At 29.1% G+C, this 20,995-nt stretch overlaps 1 protein-coding gene across 4 annotated transcripts in view; it reads right to left on the reverse strand.

The window, feature by feature from the left end:
• LOC132736592 (ADAMTS-like protein 1) overlaps window positions 1–20,995 on the reverse strand; it is a 60,243-nt gene that overhangs the window by 29,066 nt on the left and 10,182 nt on the right. The window contains exons 1-2 of one of the 4 annotated variants that reach the window (XM_060723749.1): window positions 11,769–11,785; window positions 8,231–8,576 (exon numbers count right to left, since the gene is read on the reverse strand). The exons of 1 other annotated variant lie outside the window; for it this stretch is intronic. In XM_060723749.1, the coding sequence (XP_060579732.1) occupies window positions 8,231–8,266 (36 nt within the window). In that variant the 5' untranslated portion in view covers window positions 8,267–8,576; window positions 11,769–11,785. Of the gene's footprint in view, window positions 1–8,230; window positions 8,595–11,768; window positions 11,786–15,611; window positions 15,754–20,995 lie in introns of those variants that run through there. 2 more of the 4 variants (XM_060723752.1, XM_060723747.1) reach the window with 2 other exon arrangements.

The following is a 20,995-nucleotide window of genomic DNA, read 5'->3' on the forward strand; positions in this document are numbered from 1 at the left end:
CCAGACCAGCCTGCGCATCCGCGCAGTCTGATCAGGATCCATGCTGTTCGCTTACCAACTCTTTTACAAGTAGAGAAACTGATAGCGAACTGCATGGATCCTGATGCGCAGGCTGGTCTGGATCCATGCTGGTCGCAAACGCATTACGTTGGTTTTGTCGTGACGCGGCTCAATTTATGACTTTTATCTAAACCGATCATACGTTAAGGTGAAATGCCTCTATCGTCAATTTCAAATTACGGCTAGAGATATAAAATATGTTTTATACATGCCTAGACATATATTCTGATCTTACATAACCTGATAAAGTCATAATTGAAATCCACTAACGGTATGGGATACCAAATAACGGGGAGTCATTAAAAAAAAACTTTAAAAAACCTTTGCCTGTTTTAAATTATTTTATGCAGCAACTTAAAGCACTAGTTAATGAATGATCTTTACCGACAAAAAATTAAATAAAAAGTACATTTTATATGTATCAAGATCGGACCAACACTTAACAACACCGTAACTAATGAATATGACCTTTCCAATTTACCTACTATACAAAGAGATCCTTGCCAATAGCGGAAAATGACGTTAATATTAACATAACAGTCAATTCTTCCCATTAAAGAGCCATGATTTCAAAAGGTGAACATATTAACACCTTACACAAAGACCTTGTTTAAGTATATGATATAACCATTTACTACTACAAAAAGACAAAAAGACAATAATTAATATTAATGGTTTAGGTATGACGGAAACCTCGATGTTCTTAGCCAAAATGTTCACAATAGAAATGATATACAAAAGTATAACTTATTCTTAGAAGCTTAAATATATATTTAATGTCTCTCTGACGCACGTGCGTTTCATGCAAAACTATAATAAAATAGATAACACGGGTATTTTATTGTTTGTTATGTTTCAAACAATACAATGCAATGTAAAACATTTGTTATTGAAATGAAATATTGGCGAATGTTTTTTCATTCAGAAGCATTTTGGCTAGATCTCCAAACAAATTTGAAAGAATTATAAAAACTGCATTTTCACCACCTGGCCACCAGATACACGCTGTAAAGGGTAAACCAGAAACATTATAAATAAAAACACATTATATCATATAAATAGAATTATGTTTACTATAAATAACTTTATAAGATTCTAATGTTTATTTTTTTGCAAGAGAAATATTTACAGAATCTTTAGAAAGCAGTATATATTTTTTTTCTTACACACGTTCTTGGACTTAAATACATATTATATCCTGAAAGCATACATTATTCGCAGTTTGTAAAAATGTTCTTTTATAAAATGATGTCAGCTAAATTTGATAAAATAGAATTAGCAAAATAATTTATTATTTAAAACATATGACATTTTCAACTTATTCTAATAACTTAAAAAATATCTTATTTTTGTGTCAAACAATTTGCCAGGACAGCTCGCTTTGTATAAAAAGAGTTTTTAAAGACCATTCATTCGGTTTTTTTTAAATTAAAAAGTCCAGAAGCAGGGTTACACGATTTAATTGTTTGGAAATACTTGGTTTTTTTAATTCATGATGGTGAACGTGCCGAAGAAGTTGCAGAAAATAAAAAAAATATTTAAAACTAAAAGAATATCATTAAAAGAATCAAAACAGAACAAGAAATGAAATAAAAACCAATTTACACTTTTCTCAATGTATAATATACTGCACAAAAACATTGTCAAATATTTATGCGCAAATTCTTACAAAAGATTGCAAAAAGTTGAATCAAATTAATGACTACTTAAGCATCAATTTAAGAAACCATATGTTTTGTAAAATTACGTCTCCTGATTCAACACACAACACCTTTTAATGTTAATATAATAAATCACGATATATTTACAATGAATGCACAAATACGATCGTTATTACAGCGATAAATTAAAAAAAAAATGCTTATCGTAACTCACAAAATCGCATCAAAATATACCATTTAAAACAATTTCACCTCATTTTAAAGTCCAAAGTGATTTTATGTCGGTGCCCATTTTATGTCATTTGTAAATTAGAATATGTACTAAATAGGATACTTAACGACGAAAGTTTCTAATAGGGATCATAAATTACAATTTATGTAACAAGTATTTAGAATTTTCTTTTTTTGGTCATTTAAGCTAGTGTAATATATTGATGATAATAGCGGTGATAATGTTGTTGCTAGTGATGTTAAAGTGTTGCTGGTGTTAATAATTGTATTGATAGAATTAATTGCTACTTGAAAATGATGTTAATAGTTTTATTTCTTTAGTTCTTGACGATAAGCAATGGCTTGATGATACAGACTACGACACCGATAACTATTTTTGTTATCATTATTACTATAATACTTGTTATAGATGTTTGGAAAACGTTGCTCTACGTCATTCAAGTTCGTGAAGGTTATGTTATAAAAGAGAATTTTTTTTAGAAATTATAGACAGCTGTTATATTGATAATCCAAATATCTGCATTAAGGTTTTACTCTTGAGAGAATTGCAATTTCTTGTTGTTCTACAAATAAAATTAAGTTAAAAAATACAACTTGATTATGACTAAAGTACATTGTGTTGACGATTAAATACCTCTTAAGTCGGTGCTAGGGGGTGTGAGAGATGTTGTATATTTACTTTATCTCTTATGAACAGATTCAATTAAACTGCGTCTGCAATTTTCATAAAGTTTTGATATTTACATTTCTTCCGATGGATCACCTTTTTCAGATTTCTTGCTTCCGGAAATTAAATATATATACAGCCTACATATGTCATTGGTAGGCAATGATATAACCATAAGCCAGACTTAAATCGTATAACATGCGCTCTCCTAGTGTAAATAAATAAAAAGCGCAAGTCAACAAGTATTTGAAGATGCTTATCAACATCTTGCTTGTTATTTCTAGGTAATCGTTACATAGAATCATACATTCGCGAATATATTAATGCCAATTAGACACTTCATGTACACTTTGAGAAACAGATTATAAGATTTACAAATATAAGATTAATATCGCCTAAACCAATGGCGCTAGTAAAAAGGCAACTCTTTTAGGTGTATTACTTGAAAAGTGTTCAATATAAAACGTGTTATTTTTATCATACAGCCATAAATGTATGAAAAGACGGTTCTAAAGAATGTACATATAGTATTATTCGAAATTATTTGAAGAAAGTTATGAGATGCATGTGATGAAATTTTACATCTTTCCAAAGAGAAGAGAGTTGCGTCAAAAAAAAGAAATCATATGAGACACCCACAACGTCCTACGATCGAGACTTTCTAAATTAAAAATGCATTGTCAACAATTATAAGTTTAATGTCATGAAAACATCAGTTTGTTCAATCAAATGCAATACGAAACTTTAAAAACAATCGCTAGATATAGCACTTTCAAATAATTCGCAGATGAACTGAAAGATACATTACCGTTTATTATCTTAAAAGCCTGAAAGCTTAAATAAAAAAAGATAGAATAAAGGACTTTTCCATACATTCATACACTCTTAGGTTATGAAAGTCCAACAATAACTCACCAACGTTAGCAGCAAAATATATTTCCAACTGCTCTTCATCTCTTTAAACAGGGTGTATCCAACCAATTGAGTACCAATTCCATCGTATTTGAATTTTCACACCATATTCAATTAAATTTTTGTCTCGTTTAATAAGCTAGAAAGTAAGTGGTTCTTTACTGATCAGATCCTAATTTTATTCTGAATTTCAAATTTCACGTTAAATGATTTGACATAAAATCACATTTAACAATTTCTTTTTTATAATCAAACGCACATGATATTCTCCCTGCCATTTACTTGTTATACCAATTAAGTCACTGTACACTTTTGAATCACATTAAAAAATGAGCTAATAATTGATAATTTAATTCCTCTTTTTTACACAACTGAAAGAAATGCTTATTGTAACCGCGTTTCAAAACCGCAGCGAAGCATGCGTAGTATTTTATCGTTTTATAGTATGAATTAGTTCTTTCTATAACAAATATAGTCATAAATGCGTTACATATTTTATTAACGCTAAATGAAGTTTAATTCAGATCTTTTTTTAAAATCGACGTTTAATTGCCCCTGAAAATTAATTTTGATACAGAATTAAAGTGTTATTCAAACATTTCATTCAAACAATTATTTTTACATGAATTTTAGATAAAAGGGAAATTGGCATTCTTATCTATTATTTATTGTTTGATCTTTAATCTTCACTTTAACTATCGTCACTTAGTAGCCAATAATAAATTAGCTCAGTATAAAATAATTATAGACGCGATATGTGTGTCTAAATACTGAAATTAAAAAAACAACATCCTTTTTTGACTTTTAAACAGAAACGTATGTACATGTAACAGTTGATATGTATAGTGTATTAAAGACATACGTTCACACAAAAAAAATCGTATTGTAGAAAAATATATCTTGAAGTGCGTATATGTACATAAAATTATTATTTTTGATTTAGTCATTCATTATTTAGTTATGTACATAACTGCACTTAGGATAAACATAATTACAACAGAATAAAACGTTTAAAAGTAAGTTTAGGTTGAAGGTTCCTAGTTAGTGTATGGCTTAAGTGGCAAACAATTAAAAACATCTTTTACAACACATGTACATATATATCATTTCCTAAAGTGAGAGGTTAAAAGAATTGATCATTTATTTGATCATAATAGACTTTTCAGCACAACAAACTGACTTCTAAAACTATGCATTTAATTTAAAAGGTCTTAATGTTAACTGAGTTCAAATATTGCCAATCGTCTCCAAAAATTCCATTCATGCAATACACTAAAGTTATATATTAAACCTTACAGTGTCGAGTGAATCTCATCAAACAGACTATGGTTGTAAAAATTTATCAATTACAAAGCTGCGGTTTACAAAAAATGTATAAAGTAGTCGAGACGACTCTGTGTTATTTCAGCCAGCTAAGTGTTTTGAAATGAAAAATGACCTTTATCTTTCTAGGTCGTGTTGTATATTCATTCACAAACTTAAATAAAAAAAGAATACGGGTCGAGGGCCAATGCATACCAATCACCAGATCACCAGATCAGCAGATTTAATCAATCGTTGTGTAGGTAACGCTGATATATGGAAAGGAATTGCAAGAGCAATATTATACGTTATATTTATTAAGCACATTTGTATTGATGGTCACACTCTCAGCTTATTCTAATCAACAAAATACTTTTGAATTATTAATTGAATGTAAAACAAGTTTCATTGAATAATTTTATTTCGATCAATTGACCGAAAACTTATTTCCTATTCTTACTTTACAGCGACATTGCCCCTAGGGGCTCAAATGCAATCCTAAGCAAGGGGTTCAAATAAGCTTGCTACACTCTAAGTTTATATCATTTCAAACTCTAGTTATTGATCGGAAACCCTATTTTGTCTATTTTATGTTTATTTGACCTTGATCTTAGGGAGCCAAAATCAATCAATAAATTTTTGCACATTTATTGTTTTGATGAACATATCATTGAAAATCTCGTGACCTTAGATGACTAACCATAGGGGTAAAAAAAACGAAAATTAAACAAAGTAAATAAATAGATGAAATACATCAAAATAAATAGAATTTTGGCAATAGTTGAAAGACGTTGCAATCCGTTCAGTGAAAATATAATACGAAAATTAAAACACCTTAAAGAACGATTCTGTCACACATAAATGTAATAACGTTAGAAATAAATTAAAGCCGTTAAATAATATTTATTGGTTAATTATCAAAACAATTCATTAAAATAAAGAAACATTATCAAAAGGAAGTAATTAAAATGTATAATACTAAAGCATCAATGTATTACTTTTATGGTGATACTTCATAGAATCTGTCATATAAATGACAAATATTAAATAAAACTAAGTACATGAAGTAATTTATAACAATTTCTTTATTATCTAAATGTACTTTCTATGTTGGGGTGACTAAGTTACACGTGCTATCATTTGTTTTTCGGTTTGAGTATGCTGTAATACGTTCAAAGCAACAGTAACCATCGTAAGTCGATGAAAAAAAAGCATGTTTAGTTTTTCTATATGTTATCTTTTATCATTGTTACATCTGTTACATAATTTCAATTATTGTTGTCTGTTTCAGGTGACATTCCCAGTTTTAAAGGGACTCTACTGAGGTTTAAAAGCCTAAAAACATAACATTTGAATTTCTTACATAAATGAGCTGTGACACTTTCAACAGAAATATATGCAAAGATAGTTAAGAAGTATACTTTGAAATAAATCGAAAACCGTATTTTATGCTTTTCTGAGCCCGATTTGAGAGAAAAGTGTTAAACGCTTTTCATTTTGTGTCATTTTCTTACAATTTGAATAATTATTCTGGAAAAAAACGAAGTGCGCGAATGAACAAAGATCAGTGGTCTAAACTTACATCAAATTGAAAGAATATTTTCAGTCGCATCATGTCAAAAAACTTCAGCGGAGTCCCTTTAACAATTATTATACATTTTGTACATTTATAGACCCATGCTGCGCCTAATTCAGCATTAGGAAAGGCAACACAGTGCACATACCATACACGGAATTAATTTCTTCAGATATTATTAATAATTTAATCTTTTTATCACATGTTGTAATATAATAATGTACAATTATACAGTATTAATGTCTACAAATGGTTTAAAAGAAGGATTATATTCTCTGAAATCAAGTGTATCATTAGTATATACTTACATCAGGTTACACTATGCAGTGCATTTAAATGTTTTAACATCTTTTGTATGATTATCTGTTTATTTAATATCACAGTCAACTTTTAAAGTATTTTATTACAAAAAAACGACTTAAACGTTCCTATCAATTAAATGGTTATTCTAATCTAATTTTTACTTTTTTTTGTACTTTTAATTTGTTTTGATGATTACTTTAAATTAGAATTGACCACCCTTTGATTTTGTTGGACTTTTTCCTTGGTATTTTCTATTGATCCAATTGGCCATATGAAGCAATAAATGTGATTGGTACAGGTATGTTGCGATACTCGTGGGCATGTTTCCTAAATTCTATAAATGCCCAACCTACACTATTAAATAAGGGACAGTTATAGCATGGCATATTCCGGCTTCAACAACAACGACAAAAGGTGGCTTTTTAGTATACACATAGATAAACCACCTTACAAAAATGGTATAAATAATTGATGTAACCAGTTCACACTTTTATGTTGTACCACCGTTCAATACTTTTTCAACATTTGCTTCGTTTCTTTCTTCATTGATAGCTTATGCATACGTGTCGAATATCCAATCTAATGGACTAATCCTTTACTAAGGAAATTGACAAAAGTAGGTTGAACTGATTATTTTGTCATTTGAATGTTGTCGGCAATTGGGCATTGTCAATCATGTGGTCCTGATATAATTACATTCTCATGCCTTCGTTTAAATCAAATTATAATAAGTTAGTAATTACATGGAGCGAACAGTATAATCGTGTGGATACTTAACAAAAAATTTGCCATCGAAAAAAGGCTTTGTACTCACTTAACGTTAGCACATCCAAAATGAGAAATGGTGAGTGCTGACAGACCATTTGGCATTACTATTAGACTACCAATTGTTTTTGTGTTTTTATATCAATACAGTAAAATCAATTAAAAAAATCATTCAAATATCAAAATCGAAGAGAGAACTAGCATATCGATAAATGTAGCTTTTATTTAACACATTAACATTATTGTATAAATATTTGTTAAAACTTACGGTTACATCGCCTTGTCAGGTAGTTTAATCATATTTGATAATAAGTATTACATTCGTACAAAAACAACATAATTGTGTTGCAACTTATAAAGTACTAACACTGATATGAAATGCAATATTTGAGCCGTGTCACGACAAAACCAACATAATGGGTTTGCGACCAGCATGGAACCAGATCAGCCTGCGCATCCGCGCAGTCTGATCTGGATACATGCTGTTCGCTTACAGACCCTATAACAAGTAAAGATACTGATAGCGAACTGATAGTTTGCTGGTCGCAAACGCACTATGTTGGTTTTGTCGTGACGCGGCTCATTTTATGATGATAACATGTTTGTTAAGCATTAATGTCAGAAATGAGTAGGGAAATTCTTATTTCAAAATTGATTTCGTGTTATCATTGTACCATCTTAATACCGTTTGAACCAGATAAAAACGAAATTAATATATTAAAAATAACATTCATGAAAGAAAAAAAAACTTACCAGAAGCTGAGTAGTTAATATCCAAATGCACTTCATGTCAGAAAAATTCTTGTATCGTATACACTTAGTACAAATGCCATCGTTTAAAATTGTCTATCATTTTAAGAATCACAAACCAATTCACTCTATTTCATTGACACAAAATGGAAAGCGTATTTCCCCATAAGCTGTCGGATATAGTAATGTTCAGTTAAAATGTTTTTTACTTAAAATCCAGCGTAATTGAGACTTAGTTGTGATTTTAATCTGTCCGTTTAAATGCTTGAACATGAAGTCAAAGTTAAGCCTCTTTTCATAATTGCACGCACATGATGACCTATAAAGCCGTCACTGAGCTGAATTGAAACTATAATACAATTTGATGTTTTTAATGCAATTCTGAATTACGACAGCTGAAAGTGTTTTAACTAAAACTCAGCGCTATTCTTAATTGGAAGTTGATTAATAGTGATACATTGTAATAAGGCAGCGAATTCTTTACCATATTTATTGTAGTTCAATCTACATTAAATTATACCTCTGTCACGTAAATCATATTTGAGCGGCGTCACGACAAAACCAACATAGTGGGTTTGCGACCAGCATGGATCCAGACCAGCCTGCGCATCCGCGCAGTCTGATCAGGATCCATGCTGTTCGCTAGCAGTTTCTTTACTTGTTATAGGTTCTGTAAGGCTGCGCAGGCTGGTCTGGATCCATGCTGGTCGCAAACGCATTATGTTGGTTTTGTCGTGACGCGGCTCATTTTATTCTTTTTACTACTTTAATCCAGTCATGCATTATTATTATAATAATATATTATTTATTCTTTTTACTACTTTAAATCCAGTAGTGCATTATTTATTTGTAATATTTACTTTATTTTCAAAATATGTGCTGAATAAAATCAAAGGTAATGTAAATGTTATAATTTATCATTATGATCGGTTATCGTTAAGCTTGTTTTATTTGCAGGTAATGATAAATCTTCCTTATATTGATATCAAGTACCCTAAATTAAAGCCGTTAGTGCAAGACTTTTCTATCAAAAGATACTGCCTGATACCAATAGATTCTTAATGACATTGTTATGTCATGTATAGTTACAAAATCAAAACACAACCATTATTTACAACTTTGATAACAAAATGTTAAAACAATGAATTCATTTATGTTCAAAATTTAATATCAAAATTATTGTAATTCTCAGATCAATGCTGTTAAATTTGGGATGAACTTTAATTGTTGCCAATTAGGTAATAAATCAAATACCAGTAAAAACAATAAAATGTTAATACTGTCACCTATCTGTAAAAAATTACCTCATGCTTGATAATTACTTGATTAATTCATTAATTTATTGAAAACATAATGAAATATGATGGAATGTTGAAACAAAATCGTAAAGAAAGATATATGACCTTATCTTATACAGTTTATCAGAGTGACTGATCGTTCAAGGCTATTTTAATTACGAAAACATATGTATGATTAAGTGCTATGAAAATGCTAAAATGTGCCAAGTGTTAGTGTCTATTTTTGTTAAGCGTGTAATGTGGTAGCATATTGTCATTAAAAGTAAACTTATTGAAGAGATGAACTAAGATAACATGCTTAGCCAGTTTACTTTATTTTATAGAATATAAAGAAACGTCCGGGGTATAGAATATACGGTAGCTTTAATTATTGGGTCGTGAACGTAGCATAATTTGTATCAAATTATTAGATTATTAAAATACAATAAACAACAAATTGTGATTCTAATCTTTCATTTTCATTACTTTTAGCATCTTGAAATATGATAAAATGTTTATGATATATCACTAATGCTTTAAACTCTAACACCTGCTTGAAACGTTTATAAGATTTAGTTTTACTCACTTTAATACCTTATTTATCGCAAAGAAGCGCATTAAATCCAGTCATGCATTAATTATTTGTAATATTATTATACTATTATAGCAATTATTTTCTAAATTTCCAGATAAAACAAAAGTTTTATTGATGGAAGACTTACATCAGCTTATGATCGGGTATAAGTAACATAAAAGTATAGTGCAAATGAAATTAAAACAACGTTTCCGCTTCATGCAATGTGTCTGATAAAATCACCTAATGGTCATTCGTAACTAGATATTTTCAAATATAACTACACCGTTTACTTTTTCACTGCGTACAAAATGACAAATGTCATTACTCAAGGAAATGCATTGGTGAGTTACAACATCAACATACTGTTTGTAGAAGAATTGATTATAATTTCATATATTTTAATGATGTATCAGGAATTCAGCAAGGTAACAATGTCAAGGTTAAATAATTTAAAGATATTTGCGAGTCAGGTGCCAACATTGTTGGAAAATGTGGGAGAGCCTCTTGAATAGTTGCGATGTTTACTTTCAAAATTAGTTATTAATAAAATGTTTTCTTGAAGAAAGAATATTAATAATTGACAGCTTCACATCTGATTTGTCAGGGTAATCAATTGTCAATTTGCATTAACTGACATCAATAAAATTTAAAAGTATATTCACAATTGATCTTCACAATAATTTATTCTTTACTTGCACTTTTTTAATACATTTAAACTCGCATGCTTTTTATACATCCGTTTTCATATTAACCAGTATATAACCATATATACATGTATAAAACATACTATATTGTTGGAATATGAAATGGAAAATGAAACCTTTTCATCTTCAACTAAATGAAACGTATAAAACAGTTAGTAGATAACAATCAGATATTTGATATCTTAATTTGTAAGATCAGGCAAAATTGACTATAATTACTATTTGAAATGTATGTAAAAACATCATTTTAGGAAAATTTATACAAATGCCCGCACATAGAGGTATGCAATTATATTGAAACCAAATGCATGAACTATTATACACTTATTATTCTAAATACAATGTATCTTTAATTCTTTCTAGAAGCAAATTAAGGCAATCTTCACAGCCTTGTTTTCGAATGTATTTCCGATTTTTTTATATTAAAAAAACAACGATACAGCATCTTATATTTTGTAAAACTAATCTACCTTACTTATATGAAACACAACTGACTCAGTGATTAAACACACTGATTAGATTAGATTTTACCTTAAATAACTTTTGATAACAGCGACAAATATGCACTCATGTAAACATAAATATAACATCTGCTCGGCTACTGAAAGCTTTGAGGACCACGCAACAATCTTTTGACTTTAAAATAGATTTTGGCAAGAATTATAGATGCTAAGAGTATAAAAAATTATGTCGTTAACATTACTTTTATTTGTTGTGAGTGCTATTATCCTGTACATTTAGTGAAATATAATGAATTATGCTAAATAAATTATATCCTTCGTTATTTGAACCAAGTCGCACTTCGCTTATATTTCGATTACATTTACCTGATTTGTATTTTATAATATAAATTCTATAGGTCATCACAAAAAAATGTGCATTAATTATTGATAGTTTTGTTTTCTTTAAAAAATTCATATCATTATACTTTTCATCAAAGGCATTTTCTTTCTTAATCTGCTACTGATAATTTATCAACTCACTATTACAAGCGCATTATTCCACATTATTTCATAATAAGTTATTCATATAACACCCTTTTTTAAAATGTATCTTCTAGATATTTAAATCATAATTCCATACGTTTTTATGTATTAAATTAAATATTAGAAACAAATAAGCACTAGATTAAGATTAAAACACGATCTTTCAATTTCCATGTTTGAGGTCGAGTACCTCTCTTATCAAAAAGCAAATAATTGTAAATACTCTACACTAAATGTACAATGTTACAGTTATAAACATGTGTTTAACTTAACCATAGTGTTCTTCATTCAAGTAAACTAAGCGAATATTATCGTGATAAAAAAGCAAATTTTATCTTTCTTGACCGCGTTACACAATGTTATCATTTTACATTTAAATTTGATTTTAAGATATAAAAACACTGGGAGAGTCAATTTATTGCTCGCATATACAAATCACATATTAATCCATACTAAGTCCTTATGTATGTAACACTGATGCACTGTGAAGTAATTGTATTAAATACGTTAACTTATAGACAGCCAGACAGTCACCCCGTTACATTAAATCTACGGTATAAGAGGGATAGTTGATTTCAATTCAGATATTGCTTTGTTTGATAAATCTAATATATTTCGATACATTATATGTGAATATTGTTTTAGCTAATTCTTTATTTTAGCTGAAGTTAACGTTAATGAAGCTATTACTATGCGTTACAAGGATATAGTACTTAGGTTTATTTATGGGCTTATAGGCTTTCCAATATTGTCCATGAACAGACTCAATCAAAACCGAGCCTGCAACATTTTCAATTTTGCTGTGTTGGGCTTTCTTTAGGGATTCTGGATTCTGTTTTTCTCTATTTTATTCAACTTTTGCTTTGGTTTATTCGCCATATTATTTTTCTGAACTCTTGTTAAGTTGCTTACAACATTTCGATTGCGTTTACAAGAAGTTACTATGCTAAGAATTAATTGCAAATGAATGGAAATGTGGGAGACAAGTCCTAATTAAATCACCAGTTAGTAATTAGGATTATTTGGTATACACAATATTCATGTATTCTTTTACAGGGCCTACGCGCTAAGGGATCCCTAAGGTCATGTATGTATTCGTATGCACTCATTACTTTTTCTTGTTAGTATGTGACTAATATATGGAGCGAAAGCATAAATTGAGAAATTGTCATTTTTATTTAACCAAATTTTTTGCCAACAGAGTTTCCCCACACAATCATGATAAGTATGTGATAATTATATATAATTTTCCCCTTTGTCAATGTTTCAAAACAAATTGATGAATGTATTGCGAGTTAACACTAACGATGACCCACATTCAACTTGGTTTGACATTTAAAAAATGTACGTTAAGTTTTTTTGTATATTAAGCAATTGTTAAAATTAAATAATATATATCTTGAAACAAATGTATTTCGTCCTTTTTTATTGTGTTGAACATAAACTATATAATTATTGCTAGCTACTGTCCGATTTAAAAACAGATTGTAATAAGTAAAATATAAAATAAAGAACCAACAGATTGTAAATATGTGCCTCGCCTTAAGCTGATGGTTTTACGGAACCATCACAACTATTGAAGTGACAAAATAACTGAACGCTATTTAAAAACAATTGTATATTCCAACTTTCATATTGGTATTTCATATCAGAAATGGTGATAGTAGAGTAAATTAAATTTTGCTTTTGTCGTTTTTGTGTGATAAAGATACTTTTGAATTGTGAATTAGTCAACATTAAAAACTGACCGCGTAAAAACTATGCAATAAACATAGAGAGAGAATGCTCCTCATTCAGTAGGCATTTAGGAACATGCGTAGTGAAACCGGAAATCTGAACAATTTTTTGCCCCTTAACTGCTTGGACATGATGTCGCAGTAAACTTTCCTTTAATAATTGTACGTACGTGACTTCCTTAGATTTAATCATTCATTGTTAAAACGGCTTGTTTATAATATATATAATTAATAAGGCTCCCGGTGTTTAGATATGCATTGCACGTGAATAAGATATTCATAACGCACACTCCTGCATCTCCTTAACAGTTATTGAAATTCATGTGTTAACCACCTTTTATACTATGTACATCAATATAACAGTCATTGAAAAATGAAATAAATATATATAAAGAAACCTAATAGGTAACAAAATTTGAAATTAACAGAAATGTATATATATATAAAGAATGAGTAGAATGAATTATCAGCCATATGTATTTGAAGGATTGCTTATTTTCTTTTATTTCAACATGGATTTAGTCACAGAATTGTATCTACTTAAAATTGATACCGGTAATTTGTTTATCCGACTCCCGACGCCAAAATACTTTGCCAGATTACGTTTCTTTAAATCGAACTTTACATTAATATTAATATTAAGCTTCATTTGGAGTACTAACCGTAAAATAAATAGTTCGCGCGACTTTTGTCGTATACACAGCACAAGCACGTGAACTTGTTCTTAATCATAAGATTATCAAAGCGGTATAAACTACAAACTTTGTATAAACTTTGCTGGTATTTTAATCGCGTTGCGTATCTTTACTTCTTGCTACTTTCCTACATTTTTATCGTGAACCACAAATGGTTTAATTTGTTACGCACCTGTCAAATTGTTGATTTCTTTAAGATTACTTTTATTCAATTTACATTTTCACTTAGAAACAGATTCAAGTTATTCACTAGTGATGTATCTGCTTAATTTTGTTAGTATTTGTTTGGTATTGATAACACAGTAAGAGACACAGCTTTAGACCAAAGAGTTTCTGACCAGCAAGAGCGAACTTGAAAACGGGTAGATTAACATTTCTTCCCCTATGGTTAGACTTGTGCTGCTGAAAGTTTATATCACTTAAAATGAATTGTTATTGTTAGATTATAATTAAAAGTAAATTGAACAGTTTCGAGTATGACTTAAATATAACGCTATTTAAGAGACCTATAAATTTACGTTCGGAAATAAACACGGGATACTCAAGGACATGCAATGTGTAAAATTAAATGTTAACGCTAATTTATTTTAAAACCGTATATCCATTAAATATTTTATTACATAACATAATCATCAAGTTTATGATAATTCATATTAAGCTTATCTATTATCAATCAACATCGTTTTTAATCGAAGGACAATCTTTATGTTTGAAGACACAGAGGACATGAATCACTATAGTTATTTTTTCAAATAAAACAAGGTAATCCGCATCATTTCAATCTAATATTGATTTATAATCTGAAAACAAAATATTTATTTTAGTTATGTTTAATCCGCAGCGTTAGTCAACATAAAATATAGAAAAACGTTCATCTCTCGTGTTAAATTGTTAAATTGGATATGACATTAAGCAGCTGTAATAACAAGTTATTTGACATCACTATATTAGGACATGTAAAAAATTGCATTCTTTGATGTCAGATGGTGTTTGAAATACGAGTTTTCCTATGTGAAAATGTCACGGTGGTCTATACTGAAATACATTGTATTTTATGACATGGTTGTTCCAGGTACAGATTTTTCTTGTCCTTGACTGATAAAACAATACATGATGACAAATGAAAAATCATGTATGAAATCCCTGTCTGGTATTGGAATTGCAGGCTAATTACTTTAATTCGTAAACATTAGCATATTCTTTCATGGACAACAACAGTAAATCACTCAAATTTATACAGTTTGAAATGCCGTTGAAATAAAGGAAAAATAGCGGTCAGAGCTTTGCTTTGCTTAACTCCAATTCTTATAGACTGGTCCGTGTTTGAAGACAACCAAAAACATGCTTAAACATTTGCGTTAATAGATTTAAAAGAAACAATATCATATTGAAATGACATAAAAACTTACCAATGTCAGAATGATACTCTTTATGAACTCCATGTCACAATATATATGTTGGGTGATATGTATTCAAATTCCATCTTGTAAAAGTAATTCCTTATTTAAAAATCATTAACCCTTAAACATTTAACAATTGAAAACTTATGCCGCAACATATTGGGAAGTATAAACACTATAATAAGTTATAAATAGTTGAATATATCCGCATTGCATGTTAGTTAATAAAAACATCTGATCTTAATCTTCCCCTTAAATGCAAGGACATGTTGTCTCCGTCAATACTCTATTCACGGTCGCTCGTACAGCATTCTCTTGGCTGTGTTTAAAGTGTTATCTCGTTATTCATTGTGTAATTTCGATTTTCAACAGCAGCATCTGTATCAATAATTGACAACTTAATTCCTGAATGAAATGTAAATGTTGTTGACCGAATTTAAAATTGAAATACATGTACAAACACCAAATCTCCCGCTTTTATTTAACTTAAAGTCTCCACTTTTTCACAAAGAGTTTAAGGCTACAGTTGTTATGTTGATATTCAAAATCGTTTTCCAAATGCTTTGCTATGTTATATTTCAATTTGTTTGTAAATTAAGATATCAAGACAAGATAACAGTACTTTAAAACAATATATATTAAATAGTACTTTATGTATGACAGCACGAAAAGATGTGCAATAAACGCAGCTCAAACCTGCATTTGTATTCTTAGATTATCAGATTAGTATGACATTGCTGTCATTTCGACTACATTAACTATTATAACCCTTTATCCTGTTTGGTCGATGAATCATTAAATGAACCTTTTTATTCAAACACCTGTGTAAATTGCCGAGAGCATTTCGATATTTTTTTTCTATTTTAATTGCTTTTTATTGCTTAAGAACGCATTTAACTTGCTCATGCGTCAATCATTTGTTAACTTTTTAACACTATAATTATCACTTTTGTTCATCGACAGAGTGATTTTTTCATTGGAAATCTTTCCCTCCATAATTGTTATATTAACTTTTGTCATTAACATTTACGATTATTATAAAAAGTTACATCTAATCTATTTTATTTGGAAAAAAAAAAACACACAATAAAACATTAAATTTGATTCCTACCCTTAAAAAATTTCACATTCAATGAAGATGTCGGAGTAGTGACTGTTATTACTTAAGTGTTTTTATTAAACCAAACCTTGTTTTTGATCAAACGATAACATTATAAATTTAACATATTTCACTTAGCTGTGTTTTAATAAGATTTTATCGCCAGCCTTCAATAGCACCATTGAATGTGAACATTTAACATATTAAATTGATTTATTTCATTAGAGGGGCTAATTAGAATTTTACTACCGGTTTTTAAGTAAACAAATCATTTCAAACGAGCATTCTTAAAATACTTACAAGTATTCGGAGATGATAAAACAAGACATAATTTGCTTGCAAAATGAACTTAAATGAATATTTAGTAAAATAATGATAACTGTAATTTCATATATATTTCTTAATGAAGCTTCACAAAAACGTACCAGGTACAAATGTGACTGATAAAAAGAATATTTTATGTCAAACTAAAGACATTATACATGATTTTTACAAATCTTAGTTAATGTGAGTTTACAACTGTTGCTTAAGGATCACGCGTCATTCGACAGTATTCATGTTACATCATTTAATGTATCTGCCTTTGTTTTCAGTTAGGTTTCTTCTATTAATACGAGAGTAATTTGATATGTATTCCATTTTCTGCAAGTGTATAATTATTAACAACGGGTTTAAAGTTATTTCATCATATCAAGAATTGTTTTTCAAAACATATATTTCTATTTCTACTATGAATGAGAAATTCTTGCTCCATGGCATACATTTCCTTTTAATAGTGATAATTGAGAAACTAAATTTACTTGTTAATTTGAAGTTAACATTGAATATATTCTTAATATTTCTGTAGCCTCTATATTCTTTCTTAAGCATAACATGATAACTGTTTATATAACAAGTTAAAGTTAAATTTGAATTTACCAAGAAACATTTCTTCAAAAATTTATTTTTACATTGAAATACCTTGTTGAAAATACACATCGTTTTCACAACAATGTTTTCACAGACGTATAAAAACCCGCATTTTTTTCAAATTAGGAATAGAATATATTAAGTCCTTGACTCGAACACATTTTGCATTAGTACATACTTAATGCGTTAAAATTTCACCTTTAACATGAATACTTTATTAAGTTTAATACTTGGTAGGATGTTTATAATAATTAAAATATTTGATATTTAGAAGAGGAAACATATCATTTAAAAATTTACCCATATCTTTGTCGGCCGGGTCAGGTAAGTTAAACTTTTATCTTTTTCTTCACATATTGGATTGAAATATTTAGAGATATTGGTTAGGGTCACTTTTATGCACGCGTGTTAATCTTTTGGTAAATCCGCCAAATTCAATTACACGGTACAAAGGCAATGTCGACACAGGGTTAAGTAATTGTATATCACTTGATATGGTAACATTGCGAGCAGTCAGGATGTCGACCTATTATGTTAAATCTATTCCGGTTCAATTTCGATTAGTGGTAAAAAGAAATAGTAGTTCAATCTGTGTGATATGCTTTTATAAAAAATAAAAAACGCTTTTAAAATGTGTTGTACGTAAAATTTATTTACTTTTTTCATTATTTGACTTTTGAGGGTTGCCTTTACGGGTTGAGATATAATAATTGCAGCCACCGATTAACCTTGCGGATCTTAAGAAGCACGGTGTAAGAAGAGACTAAATGGGTTCAAATTATTTGAGTCTACGCATATCATAGTTCCAGCAGGTGAGGTTGCTTAAACTTTGTATCAGCCGAGGTTAGCAAAAATCTTTTTTTTCTGTTTTGGCGTCTTTGAACAAAATTGTGTTAATACCCGCCCCCCCCCCCCCAAGAAAAAATCTATGTGGGGCTTTATAGGTCGAGTGAATGATAAAAATCATTACCAAAACATTTCAGTTGTTTTTGTATCATAAATCAGTTTGATAGTTCTAATAAAGATGTCATTAATAAAAATAAACAACTGACAAATTGATATATTAGATGAAAATAAGTTTCCTCAATAACTTCATTTAATACCTTTACGGTGATATCTCACATCGTTCTTGTATGAATTAAATGAATGATATCAACTGTACAGGTGTAATGTATAACATATTGTCTATTATTTAGATATACGTCATAAATTGTCTTTTCAACTAAGGATTATCTATCTAAACATATCCTGATGCTGTACGCAGAGACATACATTTTGCCAATATAGTCTTATATCCTTTTAGTTATTTGAAACGATGCATGCGACGGGAATTGTCCACCGTTCAATCTGTTTAATTATAACCATTCACAGTTTTAGTGGACAGTTCCACAATATGTACTGACTGATAAGCGAGCATTGCAGATAGATTTTCGTTTGCACTGGTTTCTTGGGTAAATATTGTGGCTACAAGCAGTGTTGCAGTCAATGGTTAGATAACAGCTTAAACAGAAAATCAATGATAACACCAGCACCAGTACACAACGACCTTCCTACAACTACAAAAAAACGTGTTTTTTTAGAATCCAAAATCCTCCAAAAGTAATGTTGTAAAAAGTAAATATAACATTTAGTTAAAACGTTTACAAACATATCGTTAAAACAAGCACATATCGCGCAAATGTTTTCTGTCAATATTTGTTTATAACACGAAGTTCATTACTCATTCTGTGTTTCCTATCGCATTAGTTGATTAGAAATCATTACAAACATGTATCTTAAATCAATAAATAAAAAATGTAATGCAAAAACATAGATAATATTCAGCACAGCCTTTAAAGAAAATAAAAATGTTCCAAATTAAATATATATCATTATTACTAAAAATGTTAGGTTGTGCGCTTAACGTATCGTAAAGTATATTAATTTATATAAATGTCATGTCCTGTTTAAATTCCCATAAATACTTTAAAATTCTGATGTATTATTGGATTTGAACGGTAGTGAAAAATATGAATTATTATATGCAAGTTATAATCTCATTTAATTCTTTTCTCATTTTCTAATTTGTCTTTTATTGACCTTTATATTAAGTAAGTAATTTCCATTATATTTATCTATAATTACAAAAAAAATGGATTGAAAGATAGCTCAATTACTTCCCAGGATGGGAATTTTATCAAAACCTTAAAATTACTTATCATTTATAAATCATAATAATATGGTTATATGATCTGCTTACATAGAGAATTAAAATTTTGATTCGCCTTTTATTACACACCAAATATTTCACTAATGTAATTTACGATTAATTTCTTTAGAGAATTGAGTAAAAAAAAGTATAAAAGCAATACAGAAAACAGCCTATTAGAAATTTATCCAAAGATAAATATCAGAAATTATGTGTGAAATGAAAATATTTACCGAATAGCTAAAAGGACATTATCCGGTTAATCTATGAGTCATAATAATAGACGTATTTACGTAGATTGTAACGTCATCATTTTACTATTAAAGAGATAACCTTAAATAACCTTTTATATGGATAAGAATAGCGGATATGGGAATAACTTTGCTTAACACACAATAATTGAAATTTCATGGTATACTGTAGTTTGCATTTAGAAAGGTCCTATCCGTTCACCTCGTTTCATACCATATGATGATTTATATAATAATATTATATAAAAATGTCACAAATTACTTTAGAACATAACAGGACATATAATTTATAAGATTTGTACCAAAGGTACATCATCGTAACATATTTGCAAAAAATGATACACTTGCATGTAATATAAACAATTACAAAAGGTTTTTTTTGACCATGCAAAAGATACTTATAAAATAACACAATTATTATATGGTCTTATACACACATTTGCTTAAATATACATCATCCGCAGATTTGCAATGAATGTACAGAACAATCTCTTCTTATAAACAAAAAATTGCTCATCGTGAGTTTAAAAACAAATCTGAGTCGTCGAGTTGAACTTTAACTCATATACTCAGTAATTACAAAATGTAAAACAACGTGTCTTTAAAAAATAAAAATGCTATTTAATATACTTTTTATCAAAAGAAAGAAATATATCACAGGAACATTATCTGAAATTAAGTGCATCAGTCAAACGTTGTAGTTACTGTTTTGATAGTTTATAAACATGACATACGATATCTTACGGTTCATTTGATAATTGTTTCTCTTTTGAAACTAATGCTTCAAAGGCATTGCAGGGATAACGCATCATTAGCAAATATATTTATCATTTTGACTTTTATAACAACGAGAAACAGAAAAAGTTGAATGATATACATTTACTCTTAAAATTAAAATGAAATACGGAAATAGAATTCAAGTTAACTATTTTGAATGTTTTGTTAA

The sequence above is a fragment of the Ruditapes philippinarum genome, unplaced genomic scaffold (assembly GCF_026571515.1).
Source record: "Ruditapes philippinarum isolate M1 unplaced genomic scaffold, ASM2657151v2 ctg2093_1_1_1_1, whole genome shotgun sequence".
Taxonomy (NCBI): domain Eukaryota; kingdom Metazoa; phylum Mollusca; class Bivalvia; order Venerida; family Veneridae; genus Ruditapes; species Ruditapes philippinarum.